Genomic DNA, 16,654 nt, shown 5'->3' with positions numbered 1-16,654 from the left:
GAGTTACATCAGTGACATATTTTGAGAGAAAAAAATCCAAAACTTTTATCCAAAGGTGAATTTCATTGAATATTTGTTTAATAAACTAATTTGTTTAGGGAGCTCTGGAACGGAATGAAAGCAAGATTCTTCGCATCCAGCTCGAACTCACAGAAGCTAGAACCGAGCTTGAAAGAAAGCTTTCAGAGAAAGAGGAAGAAATGGAGAATTTTAGGTATTTAAAATTATTCTCATGAGCAGCAATTACTTTTTTTCAAAATCCTTGAATGATCAGAGCTCTTTGGGTTTAGTGGCTTTCATGACGCTTGGTGGACCATTACCAAAAAAATTTAATCTAACTCTATACTAGATTTTCTATGAAGTTCACCTGTGTTAATATAAAGTAATACACATAATTACCACCAGTTTTTATGATTTTCTTACACTCAAGCAGCTTCTACTGTCATATAAAACATGCACACAATAAATAAGTGTTTAATGTTTGTGTATAATGTCTGGATCTCGTCACAACTGTCAGGTGATCTTCCACTGTCTTTCCTTTCTATACCATCTACTCCTCTGAAATCAGTCACTTCATATTTTGCCATATAATCTCAGTTTATACGCACCCTCTTAATTTTTATCATCTGACTGAATTTCTGCCCCAAGATTACATTTAAATCTCATGATGTTTAGGTAAAATATTTTTGTGTGTCTTTGGAGAGTGTGGCCTCAAACTCAGATATGGTATTCAGCTCTCAAAAATACCTTGCTCATCATTTGGAAAAGGTGACTTGCATGTATTAAGGAAAACTTCATATGTCTGTGAGATAAGTGATATCGAAAGAGGAAAAAAAATGGCCTATTGTTGATTTTAAATGATTAGCTTTTTCAAAGTTTTATGTTTGTGTCCTGATTTTTAAAATTGGACTTCTTTTCTCAATTTGTATGTTTCATTTAGAAAAAATACAAAAGAAACTCCTTACTATGTTACCCTTAGTCATAAGTGTTTAATTTTTCTTTGAAAAAAATGTATTTTGGGGGGGTTTCAATTTTGGCATTTTTTTGGACTAAGGGTAGAATGTATTGATTATTTAATCGTCATTCTCCAGGCCCACATTCTCCATTCCTTTTAAGTCTCGGTGTCCTAAGCCGCACTGTGTTGTCTGCAGATACTCCTGACATGTCATAGACCACGTGGTAAAGCTAGCATTTGAAACATTCGGTCTGTCTATTGTGGTAGACTTTATTTCTGTACAGAAGATCTTGCCACCAGCCAAGGATGGTCTAGTTTTGTACAGTGAGCGTTGACCTTGGAAAAAGTGACACAGGAAGGCAGAGAAATATCTTAAAAGTTTTAGTGGTGATGCGTATAAGTGTCCCTAAATTTGTTTGCTTGGGCTGCTGTCACAAAACTCACAGACTGACTGGCTACACAGCAAAAGTTAATTTTCTCTCGGTTCTGGAGTCTGTAAATATGAGATCAAGGTGTTGGCAGATTTGATTTACCCTGAGGCCTCTGTCCTTGGTTTGCAGACAGATGGTCTCCTTCTTACTCTGTCCCTGTAGGGTCCTCCCTCTGTGTACCTATCCCTGATGTATCTTCCTCTCCTTGTGAGGACACCGGTCCTGTTTGATTAGATCTGCATCATAGTGGCCTAACATTTATTTTAATTACCTTATGAAAGTCTCTGTCTGTAAATCCAGTCGTACTCTGGGATACTCAGGTCTGACAAATGACACGTGAGGGAAAACAGTTCATCACATAACTATTCCTATTAACATTACCTGCTTGCAAGCCTTCTGATCTGGAAGCAGAACAAAAGTCCAGCACCTAAGGATAGGTAGGCACAGAAGGTCAACCTCAGCTTGTAGGGTCAGGAGAAACAGGGCTGCAGAGGAGCAGTGGAAACCCTGAGCTATGAGGTCAGAAAGAGTAACACCTGTGAATTTCTCAACTGCTTCTGAGGACCTGCTGTAAGAGAGAGAAGCTCATATTGCATGTGAATCTGCTTGCAGGCTCCACCCACATCCTTCTCCCTGCAGAAGGCCTGTCTTCCTAATCCATTTCTGAAGTCAGGACACAGGCTGTGTGACAGTTCAGTATAGAATCCATTTCTGACCCAAGACAAATATATTTTTGCTGTTTGTTCTGAAATGTGCTATGAGAAGGGATAGAGGGTCCTTTTGTCCTCTTATCTACTTACCTGTCCAGAGCCTTGCTTCACGGGATGAGCTTAGCAGTGCACATGTTAATGACAGCAATAAACTGTCCTGATGAACAAGCACCAAATCTTGGTGGTTTAAAATGATAAAAGTTTAATTTTGCCCAAGTTGGAGTTCAATGTGAGGTAGGAAATACAGTTCTCTACTCTTCCTAGCAACTCAAGAAGCCAGTTTCCTTCGATCCCATGAGGCCGTAGATGGGGACGAGAGAGTGCAGGCTCACACAAGTGTAAGCATTTGTGTGGGCAGGCTGTAAATGGCAGACTTTGCTCTAGCCCCGTCAGCCACATGGTCCCCAACTATTTGCAGGAGGACTGGGAATTTAAACTGGTCATGGATCCCCTCAATATTTTCATTGCCCTCCTAAACACATAGCTATTTTCTCAGCTTTAATCACTTTGCAGATACGGTTTTTGGTTTTACGAAGGAATATCAAAGTCATTCAAAATTACATTGCTACTGGTTTTCTCAGCCAGTTCATGTTCGCTCAAACTCCCAGACAGAAATAAACCTGTTCAAGTAGTTAATGTCTGTGGCTGTTAGAGCAGTGTTGCTGTATCTTTGGACTTTTCTAATCTCAGTCGCTCCCTTCTGCCCAGTTAAGAGATTTCTCACCATTGAAAGTAGTTAAAATACGGCCATCTAGAAAAGCATATGTCCTCGGCAGTAACCACTCTTGGAAATGTGGGGGTTTACTTTCGATCATCCTTTAGAGGATCTCAGATAAGGCTACCACTGGCTCATAGGAACACTGAAAATAGTCTAGAGCTGCCTGATTCTTTATAGAGGTTGGTAAACCATCCTTCATCTGTTATGATCAACACAGACTCATTAGCCGCACCTCTCACTATATTTATAAAATGAGAACCTTTTAGCTCTATTTTTAATTACCTCAACTTTTGCTTTTTGACATTTTCTAAACTGTTGTGAACACAGCGAGTACATTTTCTTAATTTGGGGATGTGATGTTTTCCACCTAAATATTAATTATTCTGAACTTAGGAGGAAGCAGCAGTGTGCTATTGATGCTCTGCAGTCCAGTCTGGATTCTGAAGCTAGGAGCCGAATTGAGGCTACCCAGCTAAAGAAGAAGATGGAAGGGGGCCTCAGGGACGCGGAACTCCAGCTTTGTTCTGCTCACCGCCAGGCATCTGAGGCAACCAAAGCCCTGGGCCAGCTTCAGAGTGAAGTGAAGGTATTTTCAGTGTGTAATATGGGGTTGGGGTTGAAAGACTTCTGCTTACAGAAGCAAACTAAGTAACAGACTGTACTGAGCAATAAAGATAAGGACAACAGATCTCATCCATCAAGACTGGGAGCAGGCTTCCGTTCAACATGTAGGGAACATGTGGGTAGAGCTGTCTCAGCATGTACACCTGGGTCCCCATCCCATGTTGAACAGAGGGGTCTGTGCTCCAAGTCCACATCTTCTCCCGCAGGACCTTCAGAGGCAGCTGGACGACAGCACGCACCTGAACAGCGACCTGAAGGAGCAGGTGGCTTCGGCTGAGCGACGCACCTCTCTTCTTCAGTCTGAACTAGAGGAACTGAGGTCCATGCAAGAGCAGACGGAGAGTGCGCGCAAGCTGGCGGAAAAAGAGCTCCTGGAAGCCACAGATAAAATCAATCTTTTTCACATCCAGGTGAGATCCATGAACTCTCCTCCAGCGGCATCAGGTGGTCCATGGCAGTGGCCCCACCTCTGGTCAGCCTCAGGCTGGCCCCAGTTGCCACATAAGGCTGGGATGTGACACTAGAGGCATAGGGAGAGCCTCATACTGAGCAGTGTCAGACTCTTTGCTCCTGGGTGTGTTAATGTCCCAGGGCTGCTGTCGCAAAGCAGTGCACACTGGATGACTTCAAAGGCTGGAAGTTTATTCTTGCAGAGTCCTGTTTGAATTTAGGCATCCAAGATCAACGCCGCGCTCTTCTTAAATCCCGTGGGATATTCCTCGTCTTTTAACTTCTGGCGGGTAACCTTTGGCATTCCTTGTTTCTGTCCACGCAGCTCTCCAACCTCTCACCTTCACATGGCGTTCTCTCTGTGTGAGTTCCCCTCATCTCCCGTGTCAAGCTCTGGATGTTCAGATTTCCACTACTCAGAAGGATACCGGCCACTTTGGATTAAAGCTCACCCTCATGACCTCTTTTTAGCTTTATTACCTCTTTCAAGGCTCTGCTTTCAAATAAATCACATTCTGAGAAACTAGGTGTTAGGAGTTCAAGATATCTTTCTCTGGGAGACACAAGTTAACTGTTAACATTAAGCCTTCTGCTAGGAGAGCGAACTGTCAGGGCATTGAAAGCCAGTACACCAGAGAGGGAGAGTTGAGCATACTGTATCCTTGTCTTCCCCAGCCACTCACCTCATTCTCCTGCTCTCTCTAATCCACTTGCTTGCTCAGCCTCCTAGGAATAAATACTTCTTTCCAGGGCCAGGAATCACTAAAAATTCTAAGTAGCTACTGATAAAACGAGCTGCCAGTATAGTACTTTAGCGTCTCATGTAGTCATGTGACATGAGCCACAATTTTTGGATTCCTTACCGTTGTCCTGGAATTAGAAGCTGTAATGACTAGGATAAAGGTCTGTAGTAAATAAGTCGTGCAAAAGGTACCCACCAAAACCTGGATAAGTAAGCCTGTGGAGATACAAAGTGTCTACACTGTCCCCGAACAATGTGCTAAGTAAATAACTGCAGTTGTGTGTGAGTGTGGTGATGGGGAAAGTGCACCCCCACAGGGAGCCTTCTCTGACAGTGCTAGACTTAGCGACCATGGGCGTCATGAACGTGAAAGACCTGGGAGACATCAGCCAGGAAGGGAGAAAATGAGGGAAGAGCCACTGGGGAAGAGGGAATTCACATTTTGGAAAAAGTTCACATATCTAGAGTGCAGAATGGGCAGGAAAGATGAGCAGAAATGATGTTAAGAGGCAGGTGTGGTCAGGTTGCCAAAGACCTGAAATCTGAGTCTGGTGGAGATTGCCTTTGATCTGCAGATAATATGAATATACTCAAAAATGTTGACTAGCAGAGAGTGAAGTTTTTAGGTTTATGTTTTAGAAAGTCTCCATTGGTGATATAAAAGATAGATGGAAGCAGCTATGGACAATCTTCCGTGCTCTGAGGTGTTTAAAAACATCTACTGGTTGCCACAATGGCTGGGAAATGCCAGTGGCTTTTAATGGGCGTGGTTGAGATATACTAAAACTCCTTCAAAAATCCCACATCACAAAGACTTACCCTTCACAGAATGCTGGTTGCACCCTGCTCCCCCAAAAAATGCTACTCTAAAGGATGTGTAAGCTGAAAATGTACCTGCTAAAGGTTCTGCATTTAGTTTGTGCCCATACTTTAACTTTTGTGTCCTTGCACATGGTGTAATCCCATTTGGGTACCATTGGGTGCAGAACAAATAGAATGTAGGCTATACATCCCAGCAGACTGACTGACTTCAACATTTTCTTGGGCTAGGGTATAGCTCAGTACTAGAACTCTTGTCTAGTATGTGCAAGACCTGGGTTGGACTCTAGATCTTAAGGAGAAAAAAAATCATTTACTTTTTTTCTGAAGAAAGCTTATCTCAGTACAAAGTGTTGAATTCTTATAAAGTGGAATATTCAGCTTTTTGAAAAGTAAATCATCCACTGCTTGAAGTCATTAATAACTACTGGTGACAGATTACATGGTATGTATGGTATATTTTAACTCAATGCATCATAGATTACAATGTGAGGAAAAAAATGTAGGGAGAAAGAGAGGGAAGAAGGGAAGAAGGGGGAAGAGAGAGAGGGGGAGGGAGAGAGAGATTGATTGGTTGGTTGATTTTCACCAGAGAAAAAGCTGACATAGAGACAAGAAAATTTTGAGGGGAAAAATGAAAATTAGCCAGGGGAGACCTTGTCTGTAGGGTAGAGTTTCTAAAATTAGAGTAAAAGAGTGAGTAATACAAAAATACTAATTCTCAGATCTCACTATAGACCTACTGAATCAGAGGTACTGCAGTGAAACCCTTTAATCCAGTAAGTTTGTGGGTGCTGTTCTTGCTTGCATTACTCTTTGAACAGCACAGGTCTAGGCAGCGTACTGCTCTCAAGGACCTCATGCTTAGAACAAACATACGAGGCCAAACTTAACTTTGGCTGAAGATTGTGCCTCCTTTTCAAACCTGAACTGTAATAATATAAACTTAGCTTCCTTCCTGCTAAAAATGAATGAATCACAGTCACTCAGTTTGCAAAAAATTTAAGCATTTTTCTCTGGCAGATTTTAAATAATTCCATATGCAAACAAATCAGTGTTCCTGAGTGTGCCTTCCTTTGCAATGAAAGAGTCCTGTGAAGTTACCTGCAACAAGCATCCAGAAAACTCGCCCCCCAAATCATTTACTTCCCCAATGGCATTCTGAGGTGCGTAGAGCCTGGCTCTGCACAGGACCAAAGGCACAATCTTGGTAGTCCCTCATGCCATGGAGGAGGAGGCAGGCAGAACCCATGAGGCTGGAATTCCTGTCTCTATTTCCAAGGCTTAATCCTGCCCCCAAGAAAGTCTGTTGCTAGAGGAAAAAGAAAGGATAGTGTGAAACGATAAAGTAAAAGAAGACATAAAACACAGAAAGACTGTGCCTTTCATACGCATGTACTGTGCTGAGATTTCACACCCTCAGGAAAGTTGATATTCAAGCACAGACTGGGTACAGCAAAGGAGATTTAACCTCTAGTGTCACAACTCAGGGAGGAAGGAATTAGGACAGCACCAACTGCAGGGAAGTGTCCTCCCTTTAATGATGGTTCCTAAAGGCTGGGGATGAAGACTCTTGTGAACTTTTCTCTCGTCCTTACTGCAGGGTAAGATAGGAAAGCAAGCAGATGAATAAAGAGGGGGAATTCTCCTGGGGGAGATACTTGAAAGTGTGATTTTTATCCTGTAAGCCCCAGCTCCCCAGATGACCACAGGGACTCCAACTTCTGCTCTGAGACTATTTCAACATTAAAGAGCATAAAGCAGAAAAACATTCCTTAGCAAGTGCAGACTAAACTCATGTTGGACTTGTAGGTTATCTGGCATGCTTTTTTTTTTTTTTCTTTCTGATTCAGGCTCCCCTCTCTTTAACCCCGAACCTCTAAATGGATGAAATCCCTTCTGTTTAGTTGCTCTTCCTGGGCTTGGAGGTCTTGCTTAATTGAGTATGGCTGACTCTGGTAAAACTTGCCTCTTGGCCAAAGCTGCCTCCTAGACTGTGAGCTAAACAGACCAACTGGCGTTTGGGTTGGTGGTTTCAACTTGCCTAACAGGTATGCTGCTTTTCCTTAGAATACAAGCCTCCTCAGCCAGAAGAAGAAGCTAGAGGCTGATGTTGCTCAGATGCAAAAAGCTGCTGAAGAAATGGTGCAAGCACGTGAAAATGCAGAAGAAAACTCCAAGAAGGCAGCCACTGAGGTGAGTCTATTGATTGCCTGCTCCGTCTGACTTTCCAGAGTTCGCTGGAGCAGTAACCTAGAAGCTGGGCCAACCTGCAGCCCAAAAGGCCCTGATTCCTTGTTCAGTCAGATAGAAGTCAGCTGACCCTTTGCCTCCCTGTTCTCAGCTTAAACACTTGGCCAATTGGCTCTTACCTTCTAAACTCCCTGGAAATGAAAAGGAGCAGCTGAATTGCTATAAGGAAAATCTTGTGAATATGACTTTTTAAGTTTACCAATTTTCCACTTGTGAATCAATAGAAGTTGTATATAAAAATAATTCTGTCAATATATATTTTTTCCCCTAGGGCATATATGGTTTTATGATGATGATTTGCAAAGAGTGTGTGTTAGCATTGTCTAGAGGAGCAGGTTGAATGTAAACTGTACCTATGATTATACAAGGGGTTTATTAGGTAAGTCACAGGGTCTGAAGGGGAAGAGTGCCAGGGGCCATCTACTGGATTAGAGATGGAAGAATCCAAAATGGCTGCCTGCATGCTGGGCAGCTGGAAGATCAAGCGGCAATCAAAGGTTGAAGACCTGGAAGCTCCTTGCAGTCACAGGTGTGAGTTGGTGTCAGAAGGCCAAAGAGTCTGTGTCAGAAAGCTGAAGGGTCTGCACTGGAAGGGTGAAGGAACTGGGGGCCAGCGTCCAAAGGCAATGGTGAAGACCTGAACTCCCCCAAAAAGGGAAGCACTTCCTTCTTCTTTCTCTTTCTATGCTGCCCAAGCAACAAGTTTATTGGTTGATACCATCCACATCTAGGGTGGGTCTTCCCCTCTCAGTTTGCTGGCCTACATGTCAGTCACCCACAGGCACATGGAGAATATACCAATCCCTTACGTAGTTCTTACTCAATTCAAATTGACATATCACAATTAACAGCTGCAGAGTACTTATGTCACTAATGTTTTACACCGTATGCTGCTGCCTAACAAAATCAAGTTGGCAAAGAAGGACTTCAGTGGTAATGGACCTTCTTTCTTTGCAAATTGAAAGTTGTTCTGGTCATGCTTTTCATAAAAGACACTAAACTTAGGAATGATTGCCAGCCATAAGGTACCTTTATGGGAACTAGAAAAGGCCATCCTCTGGGTACTTCTTGTGAACAAATGCGGCATTTCTCTCAAGGGCATAGTAAGCTGATGATACCACTGAGAAGAAACAAACAATGGAAGGAGGACATAGAGGCAACTTGATGTGTGTGTGTCGGGGGGTGAGGATTACAGGTCCTAGAGCTTTATGAGTGGGACTGGGGTTAAATTTCATTCTCTGTTTGCACTCATCAAATGCACAATACATGTAGCAGCCTTGATGACCTCCCATGGGAGCTGGAGAGACAGGACCTTCATTTAAATTTTACATAGACCTTGGTGAATTTCTGCAGTCGCGCTTTATGGGAGACACTATCTGCTTAACCTTAGCTTTATATGATTATCTTGACAATGATGAAAATTGAACTCACAACTTCTTGTTCTCACTGTTCAATTCTCCAACAGTGTTTCTCTAAGTCCCAATTCCAGATAGCAGAGCCCAGAGTTGCCTCTATTTCATTCTTTGTCCTCATACCTGTATGGAAAGGTTGCAGCAATTCTACAGATGGTTACTGTCTTAGTCCATGTTTTGTTATTATAATGAAATATTTGAATATGGGTAACTTTACCAAGAGAAGAGGTTCATTTAACTCACATTTCTAGAGGCTCAGTGACATGGTACTAGCAACAGCTTGGTTTTGGTGAGGAGCTCATGGAAGATGGTGCCACAGTGGCAGGAAGAGATCACACTGCCAGACAGGAAGCCAGGGAGACTGAGTTCTCAAAATCCTGTCTGTGGGCATACCCCAGTTGATTTAAGGACCTCCTCTTAGACCCTACCTCTTAAAGGTCTCACCTTCCAACAATGCCTCATTGAGAACTAAGCTCCCAACACATGAAAGATACACACAAACTGCATAGAAACTATAGCATTTTACACCTGCTCCCCAAAGTCCATGTTCTCTTCACAGTGCGAGATGTACTTTCCATCCACAGCAGTCCCAGTATTACACAAAAGTCCCATTCCAAATTCTCAACTGAGACCTAAGGCAAAGTCTTACAGCTGTAAGCCTTTTGTCTTGGTTACTTTTTTCTCGCTTCTGGGACAAAATACCTGATGCCCAAAATTAAGGAAGGAAAGGTTTATTTCCCTTACAGTTTGTGGAAGTTTCAATCTGTACTTGGCAGATTATAAGGCAGAGTGGCACATGGCAAAGAGCTAGCGCTCAGGGCGGCAGAACACAGCTAAGCAACTACCAGGACACACACATCAGGACGGAATGGCGGAGGAATGTCCTCAAGCACCCTTTTCCTCTCCCTTACATATGCAAACTATCTACCCCAGGGCGGGTGTAGCTCTCATACTCATAATAATCAAACTCTAAAAGCCTGCCCCGTGGTCCCATGAGGCTTTGGAGGGGACACACAGACATAAACCATAACACCTTTGTAAAAGCCAAAATATAGGTTACATCTTCTATGGTATGACAGCAGGACAAGGATAGAATAAACATTCTTAGTCTAGCATGGAAAAATAGGGGCACGGAAGGAGGGAATCATCTCAGAGCAAGTCCAGTTCTTAGCAGAGCAGACATTTCATTCTCAAGTTGCGAGTCTGGCCTCCTGTGTACACGGCAGTGAGGGCATCCCTCACAGCATCCTTATCCTTTGTCTCTGCTCGTTTTAGGCAACATGATTGCTTCCTCATTTGGCTTTTCAGTGCCACATGTCACTTTCCTCAGCACAAGTTGCATGTTGCTATTTTATCTACCTTTCTAGGGTCTGCACTATGGATCTGTCACCAGACAGGACAAACGTGGTCTCAAATAGAGGTTGGGAACCTTAACTTGTTCCTCCTAGTGTAGTAGTTCATCAGTTGTTTTCACAGAAAAGCATTTTAGGATGTGTCGGTGTGAGGCACAGTCAAATTCATTAGGCAGACCTAGAAAGTAAGAGAAAATAAGGGACATCAGCTTGAGTAACTGACAGGGGCACAAGTCTGATATAACAAATCAGACTGGCCCACTGACAAAAGAATTGCATCTACCTTTTCTAACACCTCTGAGGTGTGCTAGGGGCTGGTAATTATCCATTGGCTCATGAGTAGGGCTCTTTTGGGGGGGTGCTTTTTCCTCATGTTTTGTGGGATCTGCTACTAGAGTAAGACATGGACTGTAGCTATTCTCATTCTTGGAGACACGATGGTACCCCCTGCTATTATGGAAACTGATTCTGGCCTTTCGGTAGAGGATCATGGATAGAGAGTAGAGGATCATGGATAGAGAGTAGAGGATCATGGATAGCCACATTCCCTAATTGTTAGCAAGGGAAGATAGGGCAAAAGACATATCTCAACTTTGGTGTTAACAACAGGTAATGGATGAAGGCCTGAGAGTTGTGTCTCTTTTCACCATAAGGATCTCTGTCCTGCTGCAGATCCACTGCCATGGCCACACTGGGTATTGCCCATTAGTGCTATGCTATAGGGCTCTGACCCTATAGTAAACTTCTGTCTGGCCTCCTAGGCTTTCCTTTGAAATCTTGACAGAAGGTGTCACAACCCCATAGCTCTTGCTTTCTGCATAACTGCAAAACCAGCAGTATATAAACACCAAGATCTGCTGGTGGCATAAGCAGAGCCTGAGCCTACCTAACCCACTGCAGTGGCCTTGCGTTGAATACAGGGCCAGCTCTTGGAGGATTCCTGGGCATTCATCAAGCTACTCTATCTTTCCAGGCCTTGGGGCTGGAAAGGATTTGTGAGAGGCCTCAAAACCCTTTTCCTTATTGTTTTGCCTGATAGCACATGGCCCTCTTTAGGCCACGCTAATCTTAGCAGGGATCCTGAGGCTGTTCCCTCTGGCCCTCAACATGCTTTTTAGTTCTGTCGCTGGCTAGGCTGTGGATTTCCCAAGTTTTCCTTTTCTTTTTCCCTTTGCCCATGTGTCTCACGGTAAATATGACTAAAAAACACCAATAATATCCATCCTGTAGCCTGCGTGCTTCATTGGAAACCCTCACCAGACAAATGACTCCATTATTCTTATGTTCAACTTTCCACAAAGTGATAGGGCATAAATGTATTGTATCCAGGTTCTTGGCTTATCAAAGGTACCTGTTTTCATAGTTTGAATCAGATCCTCATTTCTCCCTAAGGTTAATTCCCTATAGTCTTCTTCTTGTCACTGGCTAGAGCAGATCCATAACTACATGTTAAGATGAAAATCAGACATGGGCCAGTTCTAAACTGAAAATAAAATGGAAGTTTATTATAGGAAAGAAACACAGATGGCTGCTCCACAGACAGCAGCCAGCCCAGAAAAGGACAGCAAAGTTGGTATATCACAAACAGAGCAGCCCTGCACACAGAGCCATTTACTTCATGGGGTCTCAAAGGAATGCCATTAATTATTCATTTTTTATTACAAGGACCGGGTATCTCTGGACAGGATAAAGTTACACACGTGACTCTCATCCACGATCTGCATCCTGCTTCCATATTTTTTTCCATGTCTTTCCCCTTGATTAACCGTTTGCTTTCTCTCCCCTTCTTGTCACCCGAAAGTGGGCTGTTGGCTTTATCGAGTGGCGGCCTCCAAGTACTGTTAGCTTCCTGCCGCACCCTGAGCCCTCCCCAGAATCACACTGAATGCTCTGCTTACAGCATTATAGACTTCTTCTATCTTGTTTTTTTAAAACTCTTCCGGGGCTGGGGATTTAGCTCAGCGGCAAAAGCGCCTGCCTGGCAAGTGCAAGGTCGTGAGTTCGGTTCCCGGTACCGAAGAAAAACCAAAAAAAAAAAAAAACAAAAAACTCTTCCAACTCCTGCCTGTTACCCAAGTTGAAAACTGCCTCCCCATTTTCAGGTAGGATTACAGTAGCAATCCCACTCAGTAGTTTTCTGTCACAATCTGGATTTGTTTTTTTGTCCCTATAATAAAACAGCGGAAGCTGGAAAAAAGGAGGTTTATTCACCTCGTGATTCCTGAGGTTGAAAGCTGTGGTGCCAGGTTCAGTCTGGTGCTGGCAAGCGCCGCCTGGCAAGTAGAATCAGAACCGAAGGAGCATGTATGGAAGAGGTCAGATTGTCAGACAGAAAGACAGAGACAGGGGTCCCACAGTCCTACCAGAAAACGCATCCCCAGTGGACCTGAGGATCTCCTATTATGCCTCATCTCTTTAAAGATTTCACACCCAATATCACTGCTCTGAGCAGCTGTTTCCTAACATACCAGCCTATGTGGAACAAACTCAAACCGTAAAGTGCTAACCTGATAGACAGAAAAGTTTGGCTAGGAGGGTCACGGTATTAAATGAAATACACTGTGAAATCATTTATGAAACATTTCTTAATAACTTCATCGTGACACCACACCTAGCCCGTGTACATCTAGCCAAAGCCAAAGGCACACTCCACAACTAGCCTTTCTCAGGCCAAATTGTTGGCACTGAGAACATCTGCTGCCAATTTCTTGGAGCCTTAATTTGTTTACAGTAGTGAATTCCAGAATTATAGAAGTGAATTGTGAAAAAGATTTTAATAGGCCCTTTCCACATACTTCCTGGTATAGCATGTGACACCAGTCACTTTACCCAGGAATAAACGATATGTCACCACTTATTTAATTAAAAGTCATTACTGCAGTTGGTCGTCTTTCTTTAAGCAGAAATGTTGCATCGTGATGTTTACATGGTACTCCATCTTTGGTCTGTTTGTACCTCTGCTTCTCCAGTGTCTTCTGTGGGTGCTGCTATCTCTGTTTGTTTATCATTCACAAACTTGTAAGTAGCTGAGGTGTTAGGGACAGCGCGGCGGAGGGAGGGGAGTTAAAATCACAGAGGCAAGGCGTGGCACCCAGTTAGACCAGGAATTAAAGATTATTGGCAGAAATGTGAAGATCTCTTGGCTCCTGGACTAGATCAGTCCTTTTTCTCCTTTTTTAGGCAGCAAACCTGTCAGAGGAATTGAAGAAGGAACAAAACACCAATGCTCACTTAGAGAGGATGAGAAAGAATATGGAGCACACAATTACAGACTTGCAGAAAAGGCTGGATGAAGCTGGACAGACTGCCCTGATGGGGAACAAAAAGCAAATCCAGAAACTAGAATCCAGGGTAAGGGTTTGCCTGGGAAATCGTGAGGCCTTGACAACCCCCAGTTCAAGGGTTATTGTCTGGGAATTTCACGCATTACAACCGTCATCACTTCTTTGCCTTTAGCACTTGCAGATCTGTCCGACTCAGCATGTCTGCTATCGATATATCCATTCATTTCCGTTTGACTTTGGGCTGGCGAGGAGGACTTTTCTTGGATTGGGTGAAATATGCCTTCCCTCTTACTATTAAGTGGAAATGCAGCTCCTCCCTCTCACCACACCAAGGGAAGGATGACTGTATCCAACACACCCTTGCTGCCTTGTTTCTGTACCTTTGCTCCTGTTATTTTCTCTGTAGAAAATACCTATTCCCTAACTGTGAGAGAAAGGAGAAAAACAAATCCGTGATCAAGAGGAACTCATTGCAGATAGATACAGGAAGAGCTGACAGAAATGATGCAGTATCTTCCCTCAGGGAACTTGAAAACACATGGGAAGACTGATCTTGCTAGGAATTTTAAAATTATTGAATCAGCTTCAGTAACTATGTACAGGGCATATGATAAATAGTACAAAAGTTAAGAGAATATTCTGCTGAGATTTGACGGTTCAAAGAGGAATCTGAAAGTAATGCATGACTATACCTTTATATCCCATCCACACAATGGAACATCAGTGCACGTTTATGATGTATATGTACAATTATGCTGATGAAAAAGAAATGAGGAAATATGAAGACATATAAAAATTTCCTCCTACTATCAAAAAGAAACAATGACAGTATAAATTAAAAACTAATGAACTAACAAAATGACTACCCTCAGGAAAACATAGAGATGAAATTGAGCCCTTCTGCACATACCTCTTTAAAGCTGTTTTGATTGCAAAATCATATAAGCCACCTACATACTTCAGAATTAAAAAATAAGTAACACATTTCTGCCCACTGGAACCACCAGTGTTACATGCAGGATTGCCCTTTGGGCAGCTTGAACCACTGGTGGTTAGCTGTCTAACATTATGTGTTAAGTCTTCACATTTGTGTTAAGTCTTCATGTTTCCTCCATTCCTTACACAAAATGATATATATTCTCCATATTACCTTCATGCTTTATCATTGCCACGCTACTAAGTGTGCTCTCCAGGACATATTCCTGAGCTCTGCCTGATTTCTTTTTCATCAGCATAAATGTATGTATGTATCATAAATACGTACTGATGTTCCATTGTGTGGATGGACTACAAAGGAATTCAAATGAGAGCCACCTAGCAGTGAGATGTACAAATTATGGCCCCTTCATGAATGTGTTAAGTCGATCAGAAAAACTCAACCATCCTTAAAATGTTAATACCAGTGGCAGCTAATGAAGCTAGCTAGATATCACCTTGGGGAAATAAAACACACACAAATAATTATTCCCACTGATTTTAAATATTTAAATGTGATGTTTTTCTGTATAGCTTTCATAGAATATATCTTAAAGGCAAAAACTGGTGTGTGGGAGGGGGCAAACTGCATTTATTAACCCAAAATAACATCTTATGTGTACTAACATTAAGGTTAGTATGTTTCTACCACAACATGTATAATAATATGGTTTAGATCTAAGATGTCCCCAGTGTCCTGTGTTCACAGTGGATCTTTTGGGAGGCAAGTGGGTTGTAAGGATGCTAAGCTCTTCAGTGGACTAATCTGTTGATGAGTACATAGCTGCATATGCTGTTAGGAGGTAGGCTGGAGGAGGTGGCTCACAGGGGTACCCCTGTGGAGGGTGTATCTCTTGTGGGTGCTCTTCCCCTGTGTTCTGTCTTCTGGCTACCTTGAAATGAGCAGTGTTGCTCCACCATGCCTTTTCACCATGATATTTCTGCACCGGACCCAGCCAACCCTGGATGGAAACCGTGAGCTAAAATAAACTCCTTCTTCAAGTTGTGGGAATCAGGTATTTTGTCCTAACAATGAGAAAGATGACTCATATATATATAAATAAAACACAAATATATATAAAAAAAACCTAAGATTTTTAACAGAAGTATAAAATCAAAGAACTTGCAATGTCCTTATTTCCTTAAAAATATATGAATGATACTGGTATGTCCAACTCCAATTTAAGACTGTAGGGTTTTATTCTACTTCAGTTGTGGTTTGCTTCTTGTTATGATGTAGAACCAATGAAAACTCAGTAGCAGTCAGCTACTGTATAAGATGATATTAAAGAGTTACAGTTAATTTTCTGAAAAGTATAATTAGAATACCATTGTTTTAGTCATTTGTTACAAGAACAAAGTACCTGAGACCGGGTAGTTCATAAACAATGAGAGTTTATTTGGCTTATGATTCTGGAGGCTAAGGAGTGCAAGAGTGTGGCACTGGCATTAGCTTGGCTCTGGTGTGGGCCTTTTGGCTGCATCGTATCATGACTTGGGTGTCACGTGGTGAGACATCGCTAGAATGCTACAGCATGTCTCTTCCTCTTCTTATAAAGATGCTAATGCCATCATTCAAGACTTGCCCCCTTGACCTCCTCTAGTACTGATTACCTCTTTCTCAAAGGCATCACCTCCAAATATCTTTAACATAGGAATTTTGGAAGAAAGTTTGCAAGATATGAACAGGAGCTAAGTTTGAGCACATGAACATTTGGGAGACACATGTAAATGCCTAGCAACCATTAATACCTGTTAGCATTACACAAAAACTAAGATTTGTTTTACTAAACCTGTTTTTCACCTTCATGGTCTTAATCCTTTTAAAGACAAAACAAAGCAAAAAATTCCTTAACAAGTTTTTTAGAAAATAAAGGAGTGGGGTCTCTGTTAGTTAACACCCTGGCAACTGTGGCTCAAGCTCCTAGC

At 42.4% G+C, this 16,654-nt stretch overlaps 1 protein-coding gene across 1 annotated transcript in view; it reads left to right on the top strand.

Moving 5' to 3' along the window:
* Window positions 1-16,654, top strand: part of Myh15 (myosin, heavy chain 15) — a 142,811-nt gene that overhangs the window by 119,635 nt on the left and 6,522 nt on the right. The window contains exons 33-37 of the mRNA XM_013515043.1: window positions 99-214; window positions 3,208-3,400; window positions 3,645-3,848; window positions 7,520-7,645; window positions 13,647-13,817. Of these exons, the coding sequence (XP_013370497.1) occupies window positions 99-214; window positions 3,208-3,400; window positions 3,645-3,848; window positions 7,520-7,645; window positions 13,647-13,817 (810 nt within the window). The remainder of the gene's footprint in view (window positions 1-98; window positions 215-3,207; window positions 3,401-3,644; window positions 3,849-7,519; window positions 7,646-13,646; window positions 13,818-16,654) is intronic.

This window comes from Chinchilla lanigera, unplaced genomic scaffold, assembly GCF_000276665.1.
Source record: "Chinchilla lanigera isolate Chin_1 unplaced genomic scaffold, ChiLan1.0 scaffold00026, whole genome shotgun sequence".
Taxonomy (NCBI): Eukaryota; Metazoa; Chordata; class Mammalia; order Rodentia; family Chinchillidae; genus Chinchilla; species Chinchilla lanigera.
This window is presented reverse-complemented; position numbering and strand designations above follow the sequence as displayed.